Genomic DNA, 25,427 nt, shown 5'->3' on the forward strand with positions numbered 1-25,427 from the left:
AGATAGTCCCACTTGTTTATTTTTGCTTTTGTTGCCTTTGCTTTTGTGTCTTTAATCCATTTTGAGTTGATTTTTGTGTATGGTATAAGAGAGTAGATCACCTTCTTTGACTTCTAAGGGGGGCAACTTATATTATCAAATTCCCTTTTATTGGAAGACTGTTGTGTACTTGGAAAAAAAGACATGTTACTGGCCTATTGTTACTTTAATGTGCTTCTGGATTCTGTTTGCTAATACTAATTTAAAATATTTGCTTTAATATTCTCAAATGTTGCCCTCTGATATGTTGTTACTGCTATCATCATCTCTGTGCTGTATTTCTCTGTTTGGGGTATTCCTCCAGAGGATGAAATCCTGGTTGCTCTGCTCCAGGGGGAGATATGGAAGAACGATGTGATTAAAAGGAGCCCGGTGTAGACAAGCAAGGGCTGGGATAGATTTGCCTTGAAATGAAGCCATGATGAAGAATAGCCAGGCAGAAAGCATAGGTCACCTGCATGTATTTAAAAACTATGAAGATGATTGAAAAAAAGGTAGCATCAAGCTTAATGGTAAAATAATGAAAGGATATCTACTTGTCAGGAACAATACAAGAATGCTCATTCTTGCTACTGTTAACAAGGCTTTGGAGGTATTAACAAATGTATTTAAATAAGAAAAAGCAATTTAACATTGGAGGGAAAAAAGATGGCAAAGGTATCATTATTTGTAGAAAACACCTTCATTTTCCTGAAAATTCAGAACCACCACCACCACAACTATTATAAGCAATACAACAATTCAATAACATGGTTGTATACAAAATTAATGTACAATGATCAGGAAGTTTCCTAAATAAGACAACCTACTGGATGAGGAAGATATTTGCAAATGGTATATCTGATAAAGGGTTAGATCCAAAGTATCTAAAGATACAGCTCAATACACAGAAAACCAAATAATCTGATTAAAAATGGGCAGAAGACACACACAAACATTTCTCCAAAGACAACATTCAGAATGCCAACAGACACATGAAAAGATGCTCAGCATCACTCATCATCAGGGAAATGGAAATCAGAACCACAATGAGATATCATCTCATACCTGTCAGAATGGGTAAAATAAAAAACACAAGAAACTACAAGTGTCGGTGAGGATGCGAGAAAAAAGCCTCCTACACTGTTGGTAGGAATGCAAACTGGTGCAGCTACCATAAAAACAGTATGGAGGTTCCTCAAAAAATTAAAAATAGAATTACCGTATGATTCAGTATTTCCACTGTTAGATATTTACCCGAAGAATTTTAAAACACTAATTCAAAGGAATATATGCACCCTGTATCTATTGCAGCATTATTTATAATAGCTAAGATATGGAAGAACCCAAGTGCCCATTGATAGATGAATGGATAAAGAAGATGTGGTGTATATATACAATGGAATGTTACTCAGCCATAAAAAAGAATATAATCTTCCCATTTGCAGTAACATGGATGGGTCTAGAGAGTATAATACTAAGTGAAATAAGTCAGTCAGAAAAAGACAAATACCATACGATTTTACTCGTATGTGGAATGTAAGAAACAAACAAAGGAAAATTAAGAGATGAACCAAAAAACAAACTCTTAACAATGGAGAACAAACAGATGGTTGCCAGAGGGGAGGTAGTTGGGGAAATGGGTAAAGTAGGTGAAGGGGATTAAGAGGACACTTATCATGATGAACACTGAGTAATGTATGGAATTGTTGAATCACTATATTGTACACCTAAAGCTAACTACATTGTTCATCAATTATACTGGAATTAAAAAGAAAAGAAGTTTCCTAAATAAAGACAAAAACCAATTAGAAAATACAGTGGAAGAAAATGTTGCATTTAAAATAGCAACAAGTTGGAGAGGATGTGGAGAAAGGGGATCCCTCCTACATTGTTGGTGGGAATGCAAGTTGGTACAGCCACTCTGGAAAACAGTGTGGAGGTCCCTTAAAAAGTTAAAAATTGAACTACCCTATGACCCAGCCATTGCACTACTGGGTGTTTACCCCAAAGATACAGACGTAGTAAAGAGAAGGGCCATATGCACCCCAATGTTCATAGCTGCATTGTCCACAATAGCCAAATCATGGAAGGAGCCGAGATGCCCTTCAACAGATGACTGGATTAAGAAGCTGTGGTCCATATATACAATGGAATATTACTCAGCTATCAGAAAGAACGAATTCTCAACATTTGCTGCAACATGGACGGCACTGGAGGAGATAATGCTAAGTGAAATAAGTCAAGCAGAGAAAGACAATTATCATATGATTTCTCTCATCTATGGAACATAAGAACTAGGATGATCGGTAGGGGAAGAAAGGGATAAAGAAAAGGGGGGTAATCAGAAGGGGGAATGAAACATGAGAGACTATGGACTATGAGAAACAAACTGAAGACTTCAGAGGGGAGGGGGTGGGGGAATGGGATAGACTGGTGATGGGTAGTAAGGAGGGCACGTATTGCATGGTGCACTGGGTGTTATACGCAATTAATGAAGCATCAAACTTTACATCGGAATCCGGGGATGTACTGTATGGTGATTAATATAATATAATAAAAAAAAATAGCAACAAAAGGGGCGCCTGGGTGGCTCAGTCATTAATCGTCTGCCTTCGGCTCAGGGCCTGATCCCAGGGTCCTGGGATAGAACCCCACATCGGGCTCCCTGCTCTGCTGGGAGCCTGCTTCTTCCTCTCCTACTCCCCCTGCTTGTGTTCCCTCTCTTGCTGGCTGTCTCTTTCTGTCAATAAATAAATAAAATCTTAAAAAAATAGCAACAAAAATACGCTAGGAATAAACTTCAGAAATGTATAATATCTATAGAAAGGAAACTTCAAAATTCCACCAGAGAATGGAATGGCAGACTAAGAACCTCCAAAAAATTCACTCCCTCATAAAAGCACTGAAAACTCTGGCAAAAAATTTCATTAAAAAATCAACTTTTTCAGAACTCTGAAGATGAACCAAAGGCTTGCAACAATCCAAGGAACATTTATTCAAGAAAAATGGCTGACTCCCAGTAAGAACAGGGAGCTTTTCAGAAATATAACTTGCCCTATTCTGATCCCCCTCATCCCAGCTCTGTGGTAGCTTTGAAAGCCAACAGCCTCACAACATGGTAGTTGTGGAACCACCTAGCAACCACTGGAGAGAACAGACAAGTTTGGGGCTTCTGAAAAAGCTCCAGAGAAACTATATAACTACAGAGTTATATAGTTTGACCTTTTTAGAGGCTCCTGGAAATTCCCACTCACAGGGCTTATCTTTATTTGACCTCATTCAGAGCTTACTCACTGTGAAAGCCTTTTCCTGGAACATTTTGTTTAAAAAAAGAAAATCAGTAGTGACTGTTTAACATTGCAGGTAAAAGGGTAACATTTGTAGAGCAAAGAGACTGCCTAAAAACTGAAAAGGAAATTTGGGGAACGAGATGTCCATAGAAGACTTTGAAAAGTACCAACACATTCCTGGGGAGTTAGAGGCCATTTGATGGACAAGTCAATACACATGCCCAGGAAAGACTTGAGAAGACTAATGTCTCACCTCTGGTTAGTGTTGAGGCTCTGTGTAAGCAGGAAATGAAGGCTATGCCTGAGTTGTAAACTGCCCGATTTAAGGTATGCCCTAACACACAGACACAATGCCTTGGCAAAGGCTGGGAGATTTACTGGTGCCAGGCATTTAAGGAATCTCTGTCCAATCATTGGCTAACCCCTAAGTTACGTGAGCAGAGACTTTAGTGGCCACACATGACAAAGAAGACAGACTACAAAATTAGTACAGGAAAATCACTAAACAAACACATAACGACGGCAACAAACATTAAAATAAATCCTGGATGGTAGGTATCTGACTTACAGAGCTGCCAAATTATATTATTTAAAATGCCTGGTTTTCAATAAGAAATGATAAGCTATGCATAGAAATGGTTAGATAAGCAAGAGCACACTGAATAACTCTAAAAAGGAACAGAAAGGGACTTAGCAGGTATCAGAAGAGATTATAATAAAATAATTAAACAGTTGAGAAAGCAAAATTGAAATAGAACATATACTAAGCTGGGAACCAGCCTTGCTGCTGTGCTGGCCAAGAGGCTCGCGCCAGCTCTTGAGTTCCTGAGTACTGGACTCATCCAAGAGTAATTTTTTATGCTGAACCATACAAAATATTTGTGTTTTTGTCCTACAAAGACAGCAGTTTCATATGGCTCAAATTAATATTTGGAGTGACCAAATGAGAGAAAAATCAGAGCAGAGAATCTGAGTCAAAATCTTTTGCCAAGGGTCAAAGATAAAGAAACCAAGTGTCATACCAAGTTCAGGGGCCTTAAAACTGGTTGCCTACTCAGAGATGCAATTCGTGATTGGCAGCTGATGCACTGGAGTAGAGCTGGTGCAGGCTGGGCATGGAGCAAGGAAAGCCCCAAGTAACAGCTGCGGAGGACCCTGGGCTATTTGGGGCTTTCCTTTATTGGCTATGAATGGGAGTGGTGGTGGTGATGTACAAAGAAGGATGATGGGTATGGTTTAAAGATGTAGGGTCAACGTTGATCACAGTAATGTATATGACCTAATTGTCGCAAATGTGAAGTGCCATTGTCATCAGGCTATTTGTTTATTTATTTAAATTCTAGTGCAGTTAACATACAGTGCTATATTAGCTTTAGGTGTACAATATGTGATTCAACAGTTCCATACTTACTCAGTGCTCATCACAAGTGCACTCCTAATCTCCTTGACCTATTGCACCCATCCACCCTCCCACCTCCCCTCTGGTAACCATCTGTTCTCTATAGTTAAGAATTTGTTCTTTGGTTTGTCTCTCTCTTTTATCCTTTTGTTTGTTTTGTTTCTTTTTTTTTTTTTAAAGATTTTATTTATTTATTTGACAGAGATAGAGACAGCCAGCGAAAGAGGGAACACAAGCAGGGGGAGTGGGAGAGGAAGAAGCAGGCTCATAGTGGAGAAGCCTGATGTGGGACTCGATCCCAGAACGCCGGGATCACGCCCTGAGCTGAAGGCAGACGCTCAAGCGCTGTGCCACCCAGGCGCCCCTGTTTGTTTTGTTTCTTAAATTCCATATATGAATGAAATCATATGGCATTTGTCTTTCCCTGATTACCTTATTTTGCTTAGCATTATACTCTCACTGTTGTCTCAAATGGCAAGATTACATTCTTTTTTATGGCTGAATACTATTCCACTGTGGGTGTGTATTACATATATATGTCTTTGACCACTGTCTATCAATGGACACTTGGTTGGTTATTGTAAATAATGCTGCAACAAACATAGGTGTGGGTGTATCCTTTTGAAATAGAGGTTTTGTATTCTTTGAGTAAATATCCAGTAGTGCAATTACTGGATGGTGAGGTAGTTCTATTTTTAACTTTCTGAGGAACCTCCTTTTGAGGAACTATCTTTCACAGTGGCTGCACCAGTTTGCATTCTTACCAAGAGTTCAGGAAGGTTCCTTTTTCTCCATATTCTTACCAACACTTGTTGGTTCTTGAGGGTTTTTTTTTTTTAAGATTTTATTTTTAAGCAATCTCTACACCCAACTTGGGGCTCAAATTCACAACTCTGAGATCAAGCGTCACATGCTCCACCAACCGAGCCAGCAAGGTGCCCCTTCAGTTTTTTATTTTAGCCTTTCTGACAGGTGTGAGGTGATATCTCATTGTGGTTTTGATTTCCATTTCCCTGATGATGAGTGATGTTGAACATCTTTTCAGGTGTCTGTTGGCATTCTGAATGTCTTCTTTGGAGAAATGTCTGTATGTGTCTTCTGCCCATTTTTAAATCGGATTATTTGGTTTTCTGTGTGTTGAGTTGAATAAGTTCTTTAGATACTTTGGATACTAACCCCTCATTGGGTATGCTATTTGCAAATATCTTCTCCCATCCAGTAGGTTGTCTTTTAGTTTTGTTGGTTGTTGCCTTTGCTGTGCAGAAGCTTTTCATTTTGATGCAGTCCTGGTTGTTTATTTTTGCTTTTGTTTCCCCTACCTCAGGAGACATATCTAGAAGGATGTTGCTAAAACAATGTCAGAGCAGTTGCTGCCTGTGCTATATTCTAGGATTTTCATGGTTTCAGGTCTCACATTTTGAGTTTTTGTGTGTGTAGGGTGTAAGAAAATGGTCCAGTTTCATTCTTTTGCATGTAGCTGTCCAGTTTTCCCAACACAATTGTTGAAGAGACTGTTTCCCATTGCATATTCTTGCCTCCTTTGTCAAAGATTAGTTGACCATATAATTGTGGGTTTATTTCTGGGTTTTCTATTCTGTTTCCTTGATCTATGTGTCTGTTTTTGTGCCAGTAATACGCTGTTTTGGATAACACAGCTTTGCAATATGACTTGAAGTCTGGAATGTGCTACCTCTAGTTTTGTTTTTCTGTCTCTTTGCTCTGGCTATTCACGGTCTTTTGTGGTTCCACACAAATTTTAGTATTGTTCTAATTCTGTGAAAAATGCCATTGGTATTTTGATAGGGATTGCATTGAATCTGTAGATCGCTTTGGGTAGTATAGACATTTTAACAATATTTGTTCTTCCAACCCATGAGCATGGACTGTCTTTCCATTTCTTTGTGTTGTCTTTAATTTCTTTCATCAGTATTTTATAGTTTTCAGAGTACATGGCTTTCACCACTTTAACTTTATTCCTAGGTATTTTATTATTACTATTTTTTAGGTATTTTTGTATACTTGTAAATGGGATTGTTTTCTTAATTTCTTTCTGCTGCTTCATTGTTAGTGAATAGAAATGCAAGAGATTTCTGTCCATTGATCTTATATCCTGCAACTTTACTCAATTCATTTATCAGTTCTAGTAGTTTTTTGGTGGAGTCTTCCAGGTTTTCTACATATAGTATCATGTTACTTAGAAATAGTGAAAATTTTACTTGCTCCTTACCAATTTGTATGCCTTTTCTTTCTTTTTGTTGTCCTATTGCTGTGGCTAGGACTTCCAGTATTATGTTGAAGTGGTGAGAGTGGACATCCTTGTCTTGTTCCTGACCTTCGGGGAAAAGCTCTCAGTTTTTTTCCCATTGAGTATAATGTTTGCTGTGGGTTTTTCATATATGGCCTTTATCATGCTGCGGTATATTCCCTCTAGATCCACCTTGTTGAGGGCTTTTATCATGAATGGGTATTGTACTTTGTCAAAACTTTTTCTGCATTTATTGAGATGATCATATGGGTTTTATTCTGTTATTGAAATGATGTATCACACTGATTGATTTTTGAATACTGAAACACCTTTACATCCTGGGAATATATCCCCCTTGATCATGAGGAATTTTTTTTAATTGTATTGTTGGATTCGGTTTGTTAATATTTTGTTGAGGATTTTTGCATCTACATTCATCAGGGACACTGGCAAGTAGCTCTCCTTTTTTTGTGGTGTCTTGCTACTTAATTTTTTTGAAAAAGATTTTGTTTATTTATTTGACAGAGAGAGAAAGAAAGAGAGCACAAGCAGGGAGAGTGGCAGGCAGAGGGAGAGGGAGAAGCAGGCTCCCTGATGAGCAGAGAGCCTGATATGGAACTTGATCCCATGACCTTGGGATCATTACTTGAGCCAAAGGCAGACACTAAACTGACTGAGCCACCCAGGTGCCCCAATTTTAAGAGCTATTTAATGTCCCCTTAATATATTAGTGATACTAGCCATTTGTCATTAGCCATATGTCATTAGCCATATGTTGCAAATATTTTCTCCTGGTTTGTCAATTGTCCTTTGACTTTGTTTATGATGGCTTTTGACTGTAAGAAATGTTTTATTTTCATGTATTCAAATTTATCAATTTTTTTTATTATTCTAGATTTCAAGTCAGAGTTTCCCTAAAGTGAAGCTAAAGAGGAAGTCATTCGTGTTGCCTGCTAGTACTTGCATGGTTTCAGTTTTTGCATTTCGATCTCTAATCCATTTAGAATTAATTAATTAATCTTAAAGAATTTATTTATTTATTTGACAGAGAGAGAGATACAATGAGCCAGGGAACACAAGCAGAGGGAGTGGGAGAGTGAGAAGCAGGCTCCTGTGGGTCTCGATCCCAGGACCCTGGTATCACGACCTGAGCTGAAGGCAGATGCTTAACTGACTGAGCCACCCGGGCGCCCCAGAGGTTATTTTTATGTGAAGTGTTAGGTATGGTTCTACTTTTATCTTTTCTCAAATGGCTACCCAGTTGTTTCACCACTATTTTTTAGAATGTCCATTTTTGCCCCAGCAGCTTGAGATGACCCTTTACCAATATTCCTAGTTTCCAAATGTGCCTTGGTCTACTTTGGGGCATTCTGTCCTTTTCTATGCTGCTGGTCTGTTTGTCTACTTAAGCACCACTACTGCACAGTTTTGTTATAGAGGCTTTAGAGTATGTTTTCTTGTCTGATAAGGTTAGGTCTCCTCAGATTTTCCTTTTCATTGTTTGCCAAAATATTTTTGCATATTTGATTTTTCTATATTGTATTCTTGCTGAAAATGCATAACCTGCATTTAATCATGAGGAAACTGAGGGAAACTGTATACAAGAATTGGCTAAAATTCTTCAAAAAGACATTAAGGTCATGAACAAAAAAGAAAGATGAACGAATTTTCCAGAATTAAAGGAGACTAAGGAGACATGACAAATGTACCATGTGGTCATAGATACATTAAAGGACATGGGACAAGTGACAAGTTTAAATGAAGTCTATAGATTAGGTAATAATAATGCATCAATATTAATTTATTGGTTGACTGTACTATGTTCATGTAGGTTATAAACATTTGGAGAAACTGGGTTAAGAATATATAAATTCTTTGTATTATTTCGGCAATCTTTTGATAAACCTGAAACGATTTCCAATTAAAAAGTGAAAACATTAAAAGATGAGAAACAATTCAATTAAATATAACAACTATTATATTTATAAAATATTGAAATATTACATATAATCAATCTCTTTGCCAAATGTAGGAGTTGCAGACTTGCTACTGGCAAAAGCGAAGCAAATGGGTGAGCAAAACTATCATGATATAGGAACATTTCCTAGTAGTTTAGCTTCCATTAAACCATCAGTGCAGGAACTGGACTCCTAGGAAGGTTACAATGTCTCCCGATAAGACTTGCCAACCACTTCTGGGAATGATGTTGGTGTTACTTGAGGGTGCAGCCAGATTTCCTGCCTTCTGATGTATTTGGGCAAGTAGCAGAGCCAACGGGAGGTTGGATAAATATGTGGAAGGGTTATTTAATGTCATATAGTACCAAAACCCTAAAGACTTGCAGCTAATTTAAAATTCCAACCCCTTTTTTTTTTTAAAGATTTTATTTATTTATTCAACAGAGATAGAGACAGCCAGCGAGAGAGGGAACACAGGCAGAGGGAGTGGGAGAGGAAGAAGCAGGCTCATAGTGGAGGAGCCTGATGTGGGGGCTCGATCCCACAACGCCGGGATCACGCCCTGAGCCGAAGGCAGACACTTAACCGCTGTGCCACCCAGGCGCCCCTAAAATTCCAACTCTTGAACCTTTATCAGGCCGCCCTAGAGTTAAAGCCTTGACTCACTCTCATATTCAGAAAAAAAGAGCTCAATGATTAACAGAGGCAGGGAGAGAGGCTGTGGTACAAATACATTCCTGATGGTTCAGAAAGTGCTGCTTGTTGACAATATAAAGTCAGAGTTTAGCATCAGCAAGCAAAGCTGCTTGATTCCCACAACTCATCAGCCTCTGTCACTGTGCATGTGGATCAGTTTTTCTGCCCAGGTCAGAGAGCAAAGATCCCTTAGAGGAGCATGTTGTATTTACTGTGGGGTGCCTGGTGTTGGGTTTTCTGACTGCGAAGCATTTCTGACTCCCTCATGTGGAGCCTCTGAACTGCCCGCTCTTGGAGAAAATCTCTCAGGCACTTCAGATGACTCTTAGAAGAACCATGGCTTGCCCACTGGAGAGGCTTCTGTAAAATAAAGCAGGTTGGCTAGGCTTTATTTTCAAGAAAGTAAAGTTAGAAAATCAGTTCTTATGTATAACACATTTGATGGTCAACCTCAACCATGGATATTTTAAAACTGGGGCTATTTCAGTGTGAAATCTGAGAGCTATGCGTTATGAAAGCATAAAAGCATGTGTGTGTTTTTTTGTTTTTTGTTTTTGTTTTTTTGCCAACTTTCTCAGCCTGTTATGACCTAAAGCTGTAAGGGATCATGTATCCTGTTGTTTTTGTTTTCGTAACATCTCTTATCTCTGCTTTTGGTAACAGTCCCAAATTTTTGTTTGGGGTCCCACTTAGAGGTGGGAGGAGTGGGAGTATGATCTAAGGGAAGCCAATCAGATTCTATTAATCTCAGGAATTTGAAAGTTCAGAAAAGAAACACAAGAAGGGAAATGATTGGACCTTGGTCATTCTGGTGGCATTGGCTCAAAGAGGACTCCTGAGTTCCTATGGTTTATGCTCTTCCCAAGCCCTGCTTGCTTAGCTTTTCCTTACCTGTGAGTTCTGTAGGTTCTTTCCCCCAAATTCAATTTTGTCCGTTTGCCAAATTCTGTTGTGTGCAAATAAAGAGCTGTATGAGATACAGAAGGTGTGTATACATAGAAACATTTCAAGTATGAGGTAAGAAGAGGAAGTCTGTTCTGTCTTGCAGAGGCAAGTGGGTAGATGATATGAAAAACGTGGTGAAGTTATGGAAGGGAGCTGATCAAGAATAAGAATAAAGATCAAGGAAAAGTAAAAGGACTGCTTATTAGTGCTGAGGGTTCAGCCAAATTTGCAAAATATGAATTTGTAGTGATTTCATTTGGGAACCTAGGTGCAGGAAAGGAGAAAGGACATAATTGGACTGATTCAAAGTTAGGAGCTAGCAGAGCTATGTCTCAGAAAGTTGACATGAGGATATTAAAGAGCTTTCAAGGGAAGTTGATGGCTACTATCATGCTACTATCTGCGTGCTACGCAGAACAGAGAAGGAAATAAAGCTAAGAAGGTGGCACTGGGGGAAAAGGGAAGAACTGAGGGATGAGGTTCGGGTTAGTTGAGAACAGACTAGGGAATAAAAGAAAGACCTGAAAATTTAAGAGGCTGCTCTATTGCAGTCCAGATCTAGAAGTAAGAAAATCAGGTGATAAGGTCCAGGGTGTGGGTGAGGGGCTTTGAGAATTGGGATGGTGATTAACATTATTAAGGCACATTGAGCCCAGGGTCATTACCTGGCTACTGATCTTGGTGATGTCAGATGAGATGCAAATGCAGTAATTGGCTCACCTAAATATTACCAACCAAATTGGAAAGGTTTTTGTTCTGTTTTTTATGAATGTGAGGCAATCTATTAGAAGGCTGGTAGATCGTTACTTAAACATAAAGTTCCCTTACAAGACTAAGACTAGCTACAGTGTAGCATAGTGGCTAACTGTGTGGGTTCCTGGCTCTGCTGCTTTACTGATCGTCTAATCCTGAGGAATTTACTTATCTTTCTGTGCCTCAGTTTCTTCAACTATAAAATAAAGATAATAGTACCTACTGCACAGGGTCATTGTGAGAATTAAATAAATTAATATGTATAAAATGGTAAATACTGAGCACTTCATGAATGTTAGCTATTATTAACTGGACACAGAAATACAAATTATAATACACTGTAATATTTTATGATACTTGTACAAATATATAGAAAACGACAAGGGCATTTAAACTGTATGTGGGATAATCGAGCAAGTTTTCACTGAGGTGATGGAGTCGAAAACAAAAGAAAGTCCAAGAGTTGGACAAAGAGAAAGTGGTACGCTCCACGTTTAATGCTCGCCAGAAGGCAGGCGTCGTGCTAGCTGTTGTAAGAATAGCACCACACTTAATACCATGTCCCTGCAAGATGCGTATCTTCCTTTTTCTGAGGGGGAAAAGTAACAGAGGTTAAATAACTTGCCCTTGGGCATAAAGGAATGAAAAGAAACTGGGATCTTTAAAGAAGTAAGTTTGTCTGGCACAAGAGGGACTCAGCAAAGGGAAAAATCTGGATCACTGAGCGCTAGCGGGGAGCTGGGAGAGTTGAAGATATGTTCGCAGCTGGGATCAGATTATAAAAGATTTTTGCTTGTCTTATGAGAAGTCTGCACTTGAATCTGTGGGCAACGTTGAATGAGTTTGTAAAGGCTTTTAAGCAGGACCTACACAATGAGTTGAAACCGAGGAGGTCGGCAGGCATGGTGATGGTCAGATTGGTCGGTCTTTCTCCACTTACTGAGCGCCAGTGCGCGGACCCAGCAGCGAAGGGCAGTGGAGATGCAACAGGAAGAGACGCAGCCGGGAAAGCTTTCCCTCCGCCCACGTCGCCCGACGGCCGAAGCCACTAAGCGGGTTCCACAGGTTCCTTCCGGGGGTACCCTCTTGAGACGCGCCGGGGTGGCAGTGCGCTCCGCAGCCACCGCCTGCGCCCTCCGGCTCCAGGGCAACCCGGCCATCAGCGCCCTCTGGCGTCGGCATCCTCTCTTCCTCCCAGCTTCCACCTTACGCCAGCTGCAGGCTTTCAGACTCAGCTCCCTAGTCCGCGATCGGGGCTTTTTTCCGGTGTCTCCGCACATCCGGTCACGTGCGAGCCGGGTCACGTGATAGGCGGTCACGTGCCGGGGCCGCAGAGCTCGGGGTTCCGGGCTTGGCTTCAGTCCTCGGCGGGTGCGGTCGTGGCTGCCCCCAGGCCCGCCGAACTGCACTGCCGGGATGGTGAGGGCGGCGGGCAGGGGCGGGCCGGAGCCGGCCGGGGCTGGGCCGGGGCCGCCACCTCCCCAAAGCTCAGCCCCTCTTCTCGTCCTTCCCGCTGCAGATGAACCGGACGACCCCCGACCAGGAGCGGGCGCCAGCGTCCGAGCCCGTGTGGGAGCGACCCTGGTCGGTGGAGGAGATCCGCAGGAGCAGCCAGAGCTGGTCGCTGGCGGCTGATGCGGGCGTGAGAGGAGGGCCCCAGGGACCGGATGGGAGGGCGGGCCGCCTGGGGTGACGCGCGGCCTGCGAGCTGGAGGACCGGAGCCCCGATGCCTTCTCCACCCGGTCTATCCCGCTGCCTCTGTTATTTTTAATGACACGTCCCTACTCAATTTCACAAACGCCACGGTGGCAGACGCTAGGCACCTGGGCGGGCCTGTCGTCCTTAGGCGGCTGAGTGCCCCCACTCGGACTGCAGCCCAGACGCGGGGTTCTCTTCCTTGTTTGGGTTTTCTAGCGGTGCACCCATCTCCATCCTGAGGGAGGCAGATAGATTTTCTCTGCGCCGCGGGATTGCTAGGGCACCAGTGAGGCCATTCCACGTTGGACCCGGACTGTATGGGGAGGTAGACAAACCTCTCTATGGATTTTCTGGAGTGGGACTTTAAAGGCCGGGAGCCCTAGAAGCTAAAAACTCTGATTCCAAAGCCCCATATGAGTACAATTTTTTTTTTAAGAGTGGTGGTTTGTTACTTCGCTCTTCGTCTGGGATTTCTGAAGAATGATAAGCAAACAAGACTTTAAAATTTCTGCAGAAATGAGAGAGCAAGTGTCCATTGACTACTTGCCACTGTTTTGATGAGCTGCTTTAATGTTTTTTAGTGCTACTTGGTCTTGGGTACTGTCAGAAGCAGCATCCCTTACATTCTAACACACACACACACACACACACACCCACGAAGGAGAAAAGAAATGGGTTCTTTTTATCTTTTGATGCACAGTATAGACACGTGATGTTGATATTGCCATATGTTTATTTTTTAAATAGCTACTACAGTTTCTACAGGAATTCTCACAGCAGACTATCTCTAGGACTCATGAAATCAAGAAACAAGTGGACGGACTAATCCGGGAAACTAAAGCCACAGATTGTCGCCTTCATAATGTCTTCAATGACTTCCTTATGCTGTCTAATACCCAGTTCATTGAGAACGTGAGTTACTTAATTATATCATACTTGTAAATAATGCTTTTTGGAGAAGCAAGAGTCTGTTGTGATATTAAGTGATTTATTATTAGGTACCCTCCTCAATTTTGATGAATGTAGGGGTTCTTGGTAATTGAAGCTTCTTTCTCTAGGATTAACAATTTTTTTTTTAATTAGTAAAGTTTGTTTTTTCGGGCCATTACAAAATCTAATGATACATTTTACCTACATTCTAGGTTTTCCATCCTTTTTTAGTTTTAGTTGCTGACTTGAATGGCATTCCAACAAGTCTTATTGTGGGCATGTTCTTTAAGGAGAGCTATACACCTAGTCTGATCCTCTGAGCACCAGAATGTGGCTGCAATATTGACTGTGTCCATCATGTTCTGATAAGTTGTATTAAAGGCATGTGTGTGCCCACTTGGGATAGCCTTTTTTTTTTTTTTAATATTGAGTAACATTTTGTTACAATGGCTGAACCTGTGATGCAGAATCAATTCTAAACAGAGTACTGAACTTTGAGCCATGTGTGGTTTTTCCCTGTATGTATATTGACTTTCTAAGTGCTGGGTCCTACGAATACATAGGTAAATTAGGTAGACCTCTCTTTAGAGAAGGTTACAATCCTCCAGAATAGTGTAATTCCAGAATAGAAAGGAAACAAATGTGGCTAGAGCCCATGAGTGAAGGGGAGACTGTTAAGAGATGAGAATGGAAGCTTAGTTAAGCTGATCTATATGTCTCATAGGGAGGTTAACTTTCGAGTGTCAACCTTAAATAATCTGTGAAAAGAGGATTATTAAAGTAGCCTATTTCTGGAGATTGTTAGATGTAAAGTAGTAGAAAGGATTTTGAAAATTGCAAAATTATAAAAGCCTGAGATTCAGGATTGTGAAGAGAAGACCAAATATCGTCATGTGGGTATCTTATGATGATAACGGACTTTTTTAGTAGTTTAGGTTGAATTGCCACTATGATTTTTGGGAAACTGTGTTAAGTAAGGATCTTAGTAAAGGTGTTAAGAGATCTCTTCGCTAGTAAGTTTAAGATATGGCAAGTATTCTAGTAAAATCTGTAGTCACTTTTTGGTCATCTATATAGAATGTCCGTGCTTGGTTCTGAGCATCTTTCTCACTGGCAGAGGCAGTTTACCGGTGTATCAGCCCTGTTTCCTTTTCAAGTCAAATTTGGTCTCCTTTTAAGTATACTTGTTTGGCCTCATTCTCTACCTTTCTTCTGGGTCAGGTGCTCAGCTCTTCTCTGCAATCAGTGCTGGAGCCCTAGAATGGGCAAGGAGTAGAATTGGAAGGGTCCTTTTGTACCCAGTATGCCTGTATCACATGGTACTAAATTGGTACCAGTTGAATTTGGGGGAGGGGTGAGGATCATAAACTATTTTTTCTGAATCACGTCTTCATGTCATACTTACCTTTTATTCAGCTTTTACTTTGTGGCCAAGTTTTTTTTAGATTTTGAGTTTTCCTTGATCTAGTGGGTATTTTGTTCTTGTTGATTTGGGGGGGGGCAGTAATTTCTGTTCGCTTCTTGGATTCCCTGTTTTCCATCCAGCTTTCCATTGCCTTAGTCCTTAATCTTCTTCCCCTTCCATTCTGCAGCCGGAATTCCCCTCTCAATGTGCCAGTTGCCACTGCCAAGTTTTACTGCTTCTCATACCTCCCTGTAATGCCACGTGTTACGTGGTCTTCTCATTCGTGGCAGAGCACGATGCGAAGAGTACAGCTGATAAAACTCTGAAAAAATCTACATGCCGTTAATATATTCGTCAGTGATTTGGCTTTTTATATGCTTTCTTCAAACCCTGACATTGGTACTCATGTCTTACAATTCTGGCTTGAATGATGGTGCCATTTGGTTTCATGGTAGTTTGTTGGAAAGGTATTCAAAGTCAGGTAGGTTTCTGCGTTTCAGTAATTAACTTCAGAAGCAGGTGCCCAGGTTGAAAAATGCATTACAGAATTGGTGAAACTAAAGAGCAATCAGAACTTTCTAGGGCAAGAGAAATTAGGTTGAAAAATGCATTACAGAATTGGTGAAACTAAAGAGCAATCAGAACTTTCTAGGGCAAGAGAAATTAGTACCTTTAGTAAAAGGCTCAAGAGGGGACTCTGAAGGAGGAGAACTACTAATTAACAGTGGCGTGTTATCAAGGGAACAGAATTTTTAAAGTTTCACTAGTCTGTTAATTTAGGAATTTTGTCCTGAAACATTAAGTGGCCTAGAAATGACTTTTTTTTTAAGTTTATTTTTTTTAGTAATCTCTACACCCAAAATGGATCTTGAACTCATGACCCCAAGGTGAAGAGTCACATGCTCTTCTGACTGAGCCAGCCAGGCACCCCAGAAATGACTTCTTCAGTAGCACTTCTAACAATTGTAATTTTGTATTTATTGATACAATTTGATGTGTCAAACTACCCTACTGAATCAAGCCCCACATTTTTTCTTTTTCTTTTTTTTTTTAAGATTTTATTTTTGTATTTGACAGAGAGAGACAGCCAGCGAGAGAGGGAACACAGGCAGGGGGAGTGGGAGAGGAAGAAGCAGGCTCCCAGCAGAGGAGCCTGATGTGGAGCTCAATCCCAGGACCCTGGGATCACTCCCTGAGCCAAAGGTAGATGCTTAACGACTGAGCCACCCAGGTGCCCCATTCCACATTTTTCTCTAAATGTTATATCCCTTGGGCCAAGCACAATCCTGCTTTGTAGGATCCTAAAGAATATTTGAATGAATGAATGGGAGAACACCTAAATGAAAAGGACCGGGGCTATTTATAATCTGTTAAGAGGTCCTCAGCCCCTGGTTCCTTTTCTCCAGTTCACCACCTTATCTCTTACCCCATTTCCCCAAATGAAGAAAAGATTCTTTGAGGGAAAATACTGAAGATATTTAACAATCCTGGGAATGGCTGCCTGATTTTAAAATTATTGAAAAACACATGAAGCTGTGAGGTTAGCTGGTAAGAGTGAAGGAAGTTAACATTATCTGCTGCATGCTGAGCACTTGGGATACATAGTTCTCATCACTCTCGGAAGATCCATGGGTTTTATGTATTTGCTGGATGGTTTTTTAGAGGTCATGTTTGGCCTCCCAGCCACAGTCTACTGGTATCTTATGAGGTGGTTTTTAATGACAAGCAGGGGAAAAAGAAGGATGTTGGTCTGTTCAGACTTGATTGTGAAGCTCAACTTGTAGGTCTTGCTGTTTAAAGTCTGAAGGGACCTTGGTAGCTGCCATGTCTGAAAGCCTCAATTTTAAGATTCCTGTCTGTTCCTGTCTTTGAAAATTACCCCCTCCCTTGCCCATTTCTTGTCTTTGTATAACAATTATTTTTTAAAAGTGTGGATAAAGAAGCGGCATCTGAAATTTGAGATGGTGGAGGGGTGCCTCAACATTCTGGCTTCTGTATGCTAAGTCCATTTCCCATGCACACATTGGCCTTTAAGTTTTTTCTTTCTTGTTAAAAAAGCAATGAACACTTGTAGAAGAGATTGGCAAAGATAAAAAGTACTAAAGTGTAAAAATATTAAAACCACAAAAAATCAACTATAATTCCACCTCCTCAAATTGACCAGCCATTGAACACTTTGTCATATTTCTTTCTGGTCTTTTTTTTTTTTTTTTAACTTTAACCTTTTCTGTATGTGTATATTTGCAGGCTGCGTTTTTCTTAATATTAGTTTATTTTATAAGCATTTTAATAGTCTTTCAATATAAAACTTTTTTTTTTTTAAAGATTTTGTTTGAGAGAGAGCGAGAGAGAGTGTGAGTGGGGGGAGAGGCAGACTTCTCTGCCGAGCTGGGAGCCTGATACGGGGCTTGATCCCAGGGCCCTGGGATCATGACCTGAGCCGAAGGTAGATGCTTAACTGACTGAACCACCCAGGTGCTCCAACAGTCTTTCACTATAAAACTTTTTAACGGAGTCTTTCAAATGTCTAGAGAAGAATAGATAATAACCACAAATGCTAATACCACGCACCACTTTGCATCAACAGACTTTAATATTTTTCCATGTTTGCTTCAAAGGTACCAACTTCCCATTTTTACCTTAACTCTCTAAATTTTTGGGTGAGGGCCTCTTTGTATATCTGCAGTATAACCTTACCTGGAAAGTATGTATCTTCATGGAATGTGTAAGAGTGCATGTATGTACAGTTTGAGATAGGAACGTTACTTTGTTTTCTCCCCCCACATCGGTAAACTTTATTGTAAGCTCTTTTCCTCACTGACTCATGTGTATGAAAGTATGTATATATACATTTGTGTTTTGTGAATGTAAAATTAGGCTTACAGGTAATTATGGATCAGTTTCTTACCTCTGTATTTTATTGCGATCATCTGTATGCCAGGATCCCAATCTTAAATACTGCAGATTTCGAATAAGTCTTGCTAGGGCATATTCCTATGTCCTCTTTTTAATAGTTAAATAGATAAAAAGTAAAAGATATCACAATGAGTTATTGGAGCCATAGCTCTCTTGGAAAAGAGATGCCTGCCTGCCTCTACTGTCCAGGTCAGTCAGATGCCTGGCCTTCTGGCAAATCTTTGGTGGGCTTGGCTCATCTGCTTTCATATAAGTGGGATAATGAAAGTTTATCAACCGTTTTAAGTGACAGGATGAAAAACCTTTTACCATTTCTATTGCTCAAAGTGTTCAAGCTCTTGTTACCTCGTAGGTAAGTTCTACCAGTTGACATTTTCAGCAGCTTCACATTTAAGTACCTGTATCGTTGCCCTGTCAGCATGAAGAGTATTAGGTCACACCAAATGAAAATGGGATCTTCCATTGTTTTTGTGACCCTCTGGTCAACCATGAGATTGAACTTTATTCACGTTTCCTATTCATTTGTATCTTTTTAAGTTTAATTTTTGATGAATTAACTGCTGCTTTTTGCTTTTTGTCCTTGACCAATGGCCTCAGCCATTTGTTGAATAATCATTTTTTTCTCTGTCTTTGTCTTTTTGTATTGTGTGTTGAATTGTATATTGCAATGTATTCCAAATGATGTTTTGACCATTTAAAAATGAATTTGCTTCCATGTGTAGCGTGTATATGATGAAGAGGTGGAGGAGCCGGCGCTCAAGGCTGAGACAGAGAAAGCAGAACAGGTACTTGCATTAAATCACTCTTCTGTTGAGTCTTGACTTAGAGAAGGGAAGTGGTGGAAATCTGTAACGTGGCTGGTGGGGGACTGTGGGCAGGAGGATGATTACTGGGGAAAATGGGAAGGGCTGCTCCTGAGAGCCCAAGAATTGAACTCTTTGGTTTGTTTCTGAAATGTAGTATAGTAAGAAATATATAAAGTTTCTGAATTCTGGCTTCAGAGTAGAGCACAGGTCAGTGGAGATTTTCTGTAAAAGGCCAGGTAGTAAATGTTTTAAGTTTGGCTGGCTACATTGGTCTCTGTCTCTTTCCCTTCTTTTTTTCTCTTTCTCCTCCTTCCCCTCACCTCCTTAGAAAATGTAAAAACCATTCTTACCTTGAGGGCGATACAAAAGCAGGCCACAGACTGGGCTGTAGGTTGTGAGTTCTTTGAAGACCATGTTTCCCCATTCTTTCATGACAGCTTGGATTCCTTCCAGTTGGAAATGACAGTGAGATGAATGCTGGTTTAGTCCACACACATTTGAGTGCCTCCTGCATGCCATAGGATGTGTTAGTACAGAGGACATGGAGTGTGCAGTGAACATTTATTGACTCTACTAAGATTGCAGGGAGCTGGTGACTTAAAAACTTTACCCTCAGGAGCTTATGGTCTTGGTTGGGGCACGAGGGCATAACATGTTAGAACTGGTAACTGTTCTGGAAGTTCAGATGAGAAGAGCTTGGTGATGTAAGCAGGGAAAACCTACAAGGATAAGATGTTAGCTAGGTGAAGAAAGAAGAGCCTGATTTTAAGGCTATTTCAGTGAGAGAGAATGCCAGCAGCTAAAGTTCAGTGTTGGGGGATGTGCCTGCTATTTTATGGACTATGTTAATGGAAGATACTGAGGTTTAGGCAGGAAGAAGAAAAAGGGAGTGAGGGATGGGTGCTGGAGGGCTTCATAAACCAGGCTAAGGAGTCTAGGGGCAGTAGTTTCTATATATATTAAGATTTTATTTCTCTATCTGACAAGGAGAGAGAGGGAGAGAGCACAAGCAGGGGGAGTGACAGGCAGAGGGAGAGGGAGAATCAGGCTCCCCACTGAGCAGGGAGCCTGATGCAGGGCTTGATCCTAGGACCCTGGGATCATGACCTGAGCCGAAGGCAGATGCCCAACCCACTGAGCCACCCAGGTGCACCAGTTTCTATCTTTTTACCTTCTGTGGCTTCACATGTTCTAGATGCATAATCATTCTTCCTGGGTGTTGCCACATCTTGGTCCAAAGCGTAGGTAAGACGTTCTGGGCTTTCTAGCCCTCTGGCAGAAGTTTACCCTTTTCCTCCCACTTTAGGAAAGTACTGGAATATAAGTTTATAATGGGAGTAGCATTGGCTCAGCTCTAATTTGTTGAGTAAATACATATCACTTGAAAAAGTTGGTACTTTATCAGTATCTGTTGCTTAGATGAAGCTGTTAGGATAGGATATTAGAAACCACCTACAGTTCTGCCTATTCTCAGCTTTAAAAAAAAGTTATTTTTAATGATCCTCAAATGATTTGCTAATCATATATTTTAAATGCAGTGGATATGGTTGCACCAAGTCAGGTTCAATGTGAAGTGATAAATGTGTAGTGTATTATTTTTAAAAAGCTATGTATTTATTTCACAAACATGTATTCACACACTTAGTGCAGTATTAGCTATTTGACTGGAACCAAGCATACCAGAGCGGAAAAAAGATGCAGCCAGAACAAAAAAAGCCTCATTAGAAAGACTTCCATGCTTGAGGTAAAAGTATAATAAACTCGTAGGGTTTTTCCTTTGACCCTCATAACAGCACTGTGTGGTTAGGTTCTTTCTATAATTATGTATCAACTTCTAGAAAATTTGTGAAGAGGGGAAATGACACTAAATTTTCTTTTCAATATTTCTCACAACTGATGACATAGTTGAGTGAGTGAGGGGACTGTCACTGAGAGCTGGTGTTATAGGAAATGGAGGCCTGTGGAGTATTTTCAGCAGGTTGGTGGTATGTACAGACTTTTGATGGAGGCACTGTCCTAGGATGAGGTACAGGATAAGTCAGAAATGGAGCTGACCCTCTCTTGGTTTGAAAGAAATTTATAAAATAGCCATAATTACTAGGTGTTTTTGTATTTTAACTAATTGAAAAATGACATCTCTGGCTGGAGTATTTCTTCTAAGTCTTAACTTCTGAAATTGCCCAAAGTCCCATTAACAAAGGTTCGTGGGATCCAGTCATGATGAACCTGAAAGTCTAGGCCCTTCATTCCTCCGGGTGCGGGGGAGTGATGTACCAACCACGGGCAGGGGAGTTTTACATAGGTTACCTACTGAGCCATCTTTCCAGAGTTGTGCTTTTGTTTCTGTAGATGGTGAACTGGGAACTCTCGGACCTTACGTAGTTTGATCCATGTCCGGAAAGTGACAAAGTTGGGGTTTAAAACTTACTCCAAAGTCTGTTGAGGCATTTCTCAGAATCTGACTTTTGTTAACATTTTTAATTGATTTCTTTTTGTTTTTATTGTGTTTTATGATGGTGGTATCAATATTTTGGAGAGCCGTACTGAACACTGTCTTTTTGTAGGAGAAGACCCGGGAACAGAAGGAAGTAGATCTGATTCCTAAAGTTCAGGAGGCTGTGAACTATGGTTTACAAGTATTGGACAGTGCATTTGAGCAACTAGATATAAAAGCGGGAAACTCAGACTCTGAAGAAGAAGATGCTAATGAACGGGTGGAACTGATCCTTGAACCAAAGGTAAAGACATTCAGTTCAGATATTTATTGTTACCCTTGTGTTTTGGGAACTTCAGTTGGGCACAGAATTAGGAAGACATGGGCTTGACTTTTAGGAAGCGAGTGTGGCACTTAGCAATCTCATATTGACTCTGTTGGAAAGACTTGCTTTACCTGAACATTGGTACAAGGCAGCATGCCAGGGTAGGGGAGTACAAAGGTACAGGGCATGGCTCCTACTCTCACAATGCTTATTACAGCATTACCAGCTGGTGGAGAGAGGAGACCTTTGTATGAGTCCCCATCGTAAGTGCTCTGAGAGAGAACTGACTTCTAGCTGAGGAAATGAGGGTACAGATGAGTCTTGAATTGTGTTTTGAAGTAGGAGGAGGCTCATGAGAGGGAGAGATTGTTGGGAACCTGAAGTCTCTGCAGCTCGTGCTAAGGGAAACTGCAGAAATGTTGAAAGAATTTTAAAAAAAGAGAAAAAGAAGTGTTGAAGGAGATTTGGGTTGATTTCAGGTTTTTGCTAGGATGAATAAAGCCGTTATGAGCGTTCATGAATAGACTATTAGTTTTGAAAGTAGTTACTGCTTTACTATTACTTTCTCTTAGATCTGCAGAGGAGACGTTTGGGGCAGCACAGCCACGCGGAAGTAAACACAAAAGGTTGCCATATTGATTTTGAGAGAGAGTCCTTGTGACACACAAGTGCTTTATGAATTGAAACATGCCACAGGGACGCCTGGGTGGCTCAGTCGGTTAAGCGTCTGCTTTCAGCTCAGGTCATGATCCCAGGGTCCTGGGATTGAGTCTGCTTCAGGCTTCTTGCTCAGCGGGGAGTCTGCTTCCCATTCCCCCTGCTTGTGCTCACTCTCTCTCTGACAAATAAATAAATAAATGAAATCTTAAAAAAAAAAAAAAAGAAAGAAAGAAACATGCCACAGAGTCAAGCTCTTCTGGTCATTCGTTTTGCTGCATGCTTCTCTTCCAATTCAAGCTTCCGGGTTGTGCCATGTTGGGGCTGTTCCCTTTGTGCTGGCTGGTACACTTGCTAGCTTGCCTTCCCACTATAGGGATTTAGCAGTCAGCAGTGGACCCCTGGGCAAGTGTGTTGCCTGGGCCACACTTGTTAGTTCCGAGTCCTACACCACTTCTCCTCTACTGGAGGACATGGGAATGCCTTCTGAGTCACGGTTAGCCCAATTAGTACTTCCTTTGTTTGGATCGAATTGGTTGCTCTTGCTTTTTTTTTTTTTTTTTCTTTTTTTATATAGTTTATTTATTTATGTAATCTCCACACCCATCGTGGGGCTCAGACATATGACCTCGAGATCAGGAGTTGCTCTCACGCTCTACCGACTGAGCCAGCCAGGCGCCCCAGTTGCTGTGGTGTCTTTAACCTTTACATTAACTTTCCCAAATTCTCTGTTGTTGTGTTAAGCATCAGAATTGTTTTCTCCTGCACCCCCAGGGTATTTCCAATACAGAAGAGAGATGGTGGCTAAATGCCCTACTTTGTAAAGGATAGATCCGTTTTTTTTGTTTGTGTGTTTTTTTTGGGGGGGGGTTGGGGGAGGGAGATGGGAGGTTGTCCTGGGGTAGAGTGCTTTCTTGAACTTAAATTTTTAATACATGTGTTGGGTGGAACTTAGAAGTAGAGGATGGGAATGGAAGGAGGTCCAACAGGTTTTCTCTTATATACAGTGTCCTTCATTTCATTCTGTTGTTTTATGATCTGGTCTTAATTTACCAACTTCATTTTTCTAAATTATACAGTGGGTGCTGCTGAGGATAGTATTCTTTCCTTCTTTGGGTCATTTTTTTTCCAAGACAGGTTCTCATCAGTCTTTTGGATGTGCCTTTAGTTCGTTATGTTGGCTGTAGATACTTGTATAGTTGCCGTCTGTCTCTTCTTACCTAGCCCGTGCTTTATGTGCTCTGTTCAGCCTTCTCTTTGCTCCACTGCATGTGAAGGAATCCCTCTGTTGGTCCCCACCTGCTCCCACTCCCAAACCTGGACACACCCACCCATTTGGGTTATTTACTCAGTGTGCTTCTTTCCAAATTTAGGACTATGGATGATTCTCAAGATCGATTGGTTGAGTGGTTGATTTTTGCTCACCAGCAGGGCATTTTAGGGGAGGAAGGCAGGGCCAGGACTTCCAGTTTCTTTCCTTGGTCCTCCTTTTGAACATGTTACTGTGAAATTTTGACACTTACTTGATTACTGCTGGTTAACTTTGTGTGTGCCTTTCCATTTTGAGTATAACTAGGCACTTGAGAAGGGAGATTCTGTGTGATTCTTTGTTATTTTTTACCTAAGGATTTGACTTTTTAAAAAAGTCAGTGATTTTATTTATTTATTTTTTTGTACTTTGAATCCCTCTGAGTTTCTTATTCTTTACTCTCATTATGTAACTTGTTTGGGGTAGTCAGATGGAACAAGATGTCAAGTGGGAAACATATTTTTCATCCTGAATATTTTTAATGGCTGTTATCTTTCAATCTTTACAGGATCTCTACATTGATCGTCCTCTACCTTATTTAATTGGGTCAAAGCTCTTCATGGAGCAGGAAGATGTAGGTCTCGGAGAGCTGTCTAGCGAAGGTATTCTTTTGTGCCAAATATTTTTGTTACTTTTAACATTTATATCTTTTTATTTTAAAATAATTTCAAACTTTACCTTATGTTATCAGAACAGTACAAAGAACTCTTCTATACTCTTCACTCAGGTTTACCAGTTGTTAACTTTCCATCACATTTGTTTGATTTTTCTCTCTATGTGTACATAACATTTTTTTCTGAATCTATTTGAGAGAGGCAGACATCTTGCCCTGGTACTCCAAAATATTTCTGTGTATGTTTTCTAAGACCAAGGACAGTCTCAATGTAGCTACAGTATATTCTCAAAGTCAGGAAATTTTCCTGGACATAATTCTGTTAGCTCATCCTCAGTCATATTTCAGATTTTGCCAGTTATCCCAGTTACGTTCTTTACAGGCTCTTTTCCCTCTGGTCTAGGCTCCAGTTCAGGATCACTCACTGCATTTAGTTGTCAAATCTCTGGTCTTCTTTTAGTCTGATATAATTTCTCAGCCTTTGCTTTTTACAGCTCTGACATTTTTGAAGAGTACAGGCCAGTTTTTCCCCTTGGTAATCAACTTTTTTTGTAGTTAGTATCTTGTGGGGAGATCCTTTAAGGCTATGTAAATGTTTTATTCCTCACCACAGGAAGATACTTTTAGTTCCATTTAATGTGGATAGATAACTTTTATCAAAATCTCTGTGATGTTGATGTACGGTGGTTTGTGATTTTGAGAAGGAACTAAGGATGTTTTATGATGAATATTGGCGATAATGCTTTATCTTTCTTCTAACCAGAGGGGTCTGTAGGCAGCGATCGTGGCAGTATTGCAGACAGTGAAGAGAATGAAGAAGAGGTAAGGGCTTGTTTGGTGTCTCCAGGTCATGGAGGGCGGGAACCTTAGGGAGTATTTAGCAGGCTAAATAAATATTTGTGAATTAGCAATCTCTTTTCACAAATTTTTTAACAGTGATAGTAGCCATAGTCTGAGGTTTTTTCCCCTGGGATTGAGTTTCCTTTTTGTCTTGTGTACAAAAGGAAAACTGCTTTAATCCCTGTA

The 25,427-nt window shown here is 40.6% G+C and overlaps 2 protein-coding genes across 4 annotated transcripts in view; one reads left to right on the forward strand and one right to left on the reverse strand.

Annotated features, from left to right (window-relative positions):
- Nucleotides 1–9,510: 9,510 nt before the first annotated feature.
- On the reverse strand, nt 9,511–19,477 carry LOC117802810. The gene is made up of 3 exons (XM_034663603.1): nt 19,414–19,477; nt 12,248–13,015; nt 9,511–9,969 (listed from the first exon to the last, which is right to left on the reverse strand). Exons 1-3 carry the CDS (start codon nt 19,475–19,477, stop codon nt 9,935–9,937), a joined length of 867 nt encoding a protein of 288 aa, XP_034519494.1. The 3' UTR covers nt 9,511–9,934.
- Nucleotides 12,591–25,427, forward strand: part of LOC100475173 (WASH complex subunit 2-like) — a 51,718-nt gene continuing 38,881 nt past the window's right edge. For all 3 annotated transcript variants that reach the window (XM_002926239.4, XM_002926240.4, XM_011233622.3), the window contains exons 1-7: nt 12,591–12,726; nt 12,827–12,949; nt 13,754–13,918; nt 18,980–19,042; nt 21,628–21,801; nt 24,297–24,390; nt 25,165–25,223. In XM_002926239.4, the coding sequence (XP_002926285.2) occupies nt 12,724–12,726; nt 12,827–12,949; nt 13,754–13,918; nt 18,980–19,042; nt 21,628–21,801; nt 24,297–24,390; nt 25,165–25,223 (681 nt within the window). In that variant the 5' untranslated portion in view covers nt 12,591–12,723. The remainder of the gene's footprint in view (nt 12,727–12,826; nt 12,950–13,753; nt 13,919–18,979; nt 19,043–21,627; nt 21,802–24,296; nt 24,391–25,164; nt 25,224–25,427) is intronic.

Source organism: Ailuropoda melanoleuca, chromosome 6 (genome assembly GCF_002007445.2).
Source record: "Ailuropoda melanoleuca isolate Jingjing chromosome 6, ASM200744v2, whole genome shotgun sequence".
Classification (NCBI taxonomy): Eukaryota; Metazoa; Chordata; class Mammalia; order Carnivora; family Ursidae; genus Ailuropoda; species Ailuropoda melanoleuca.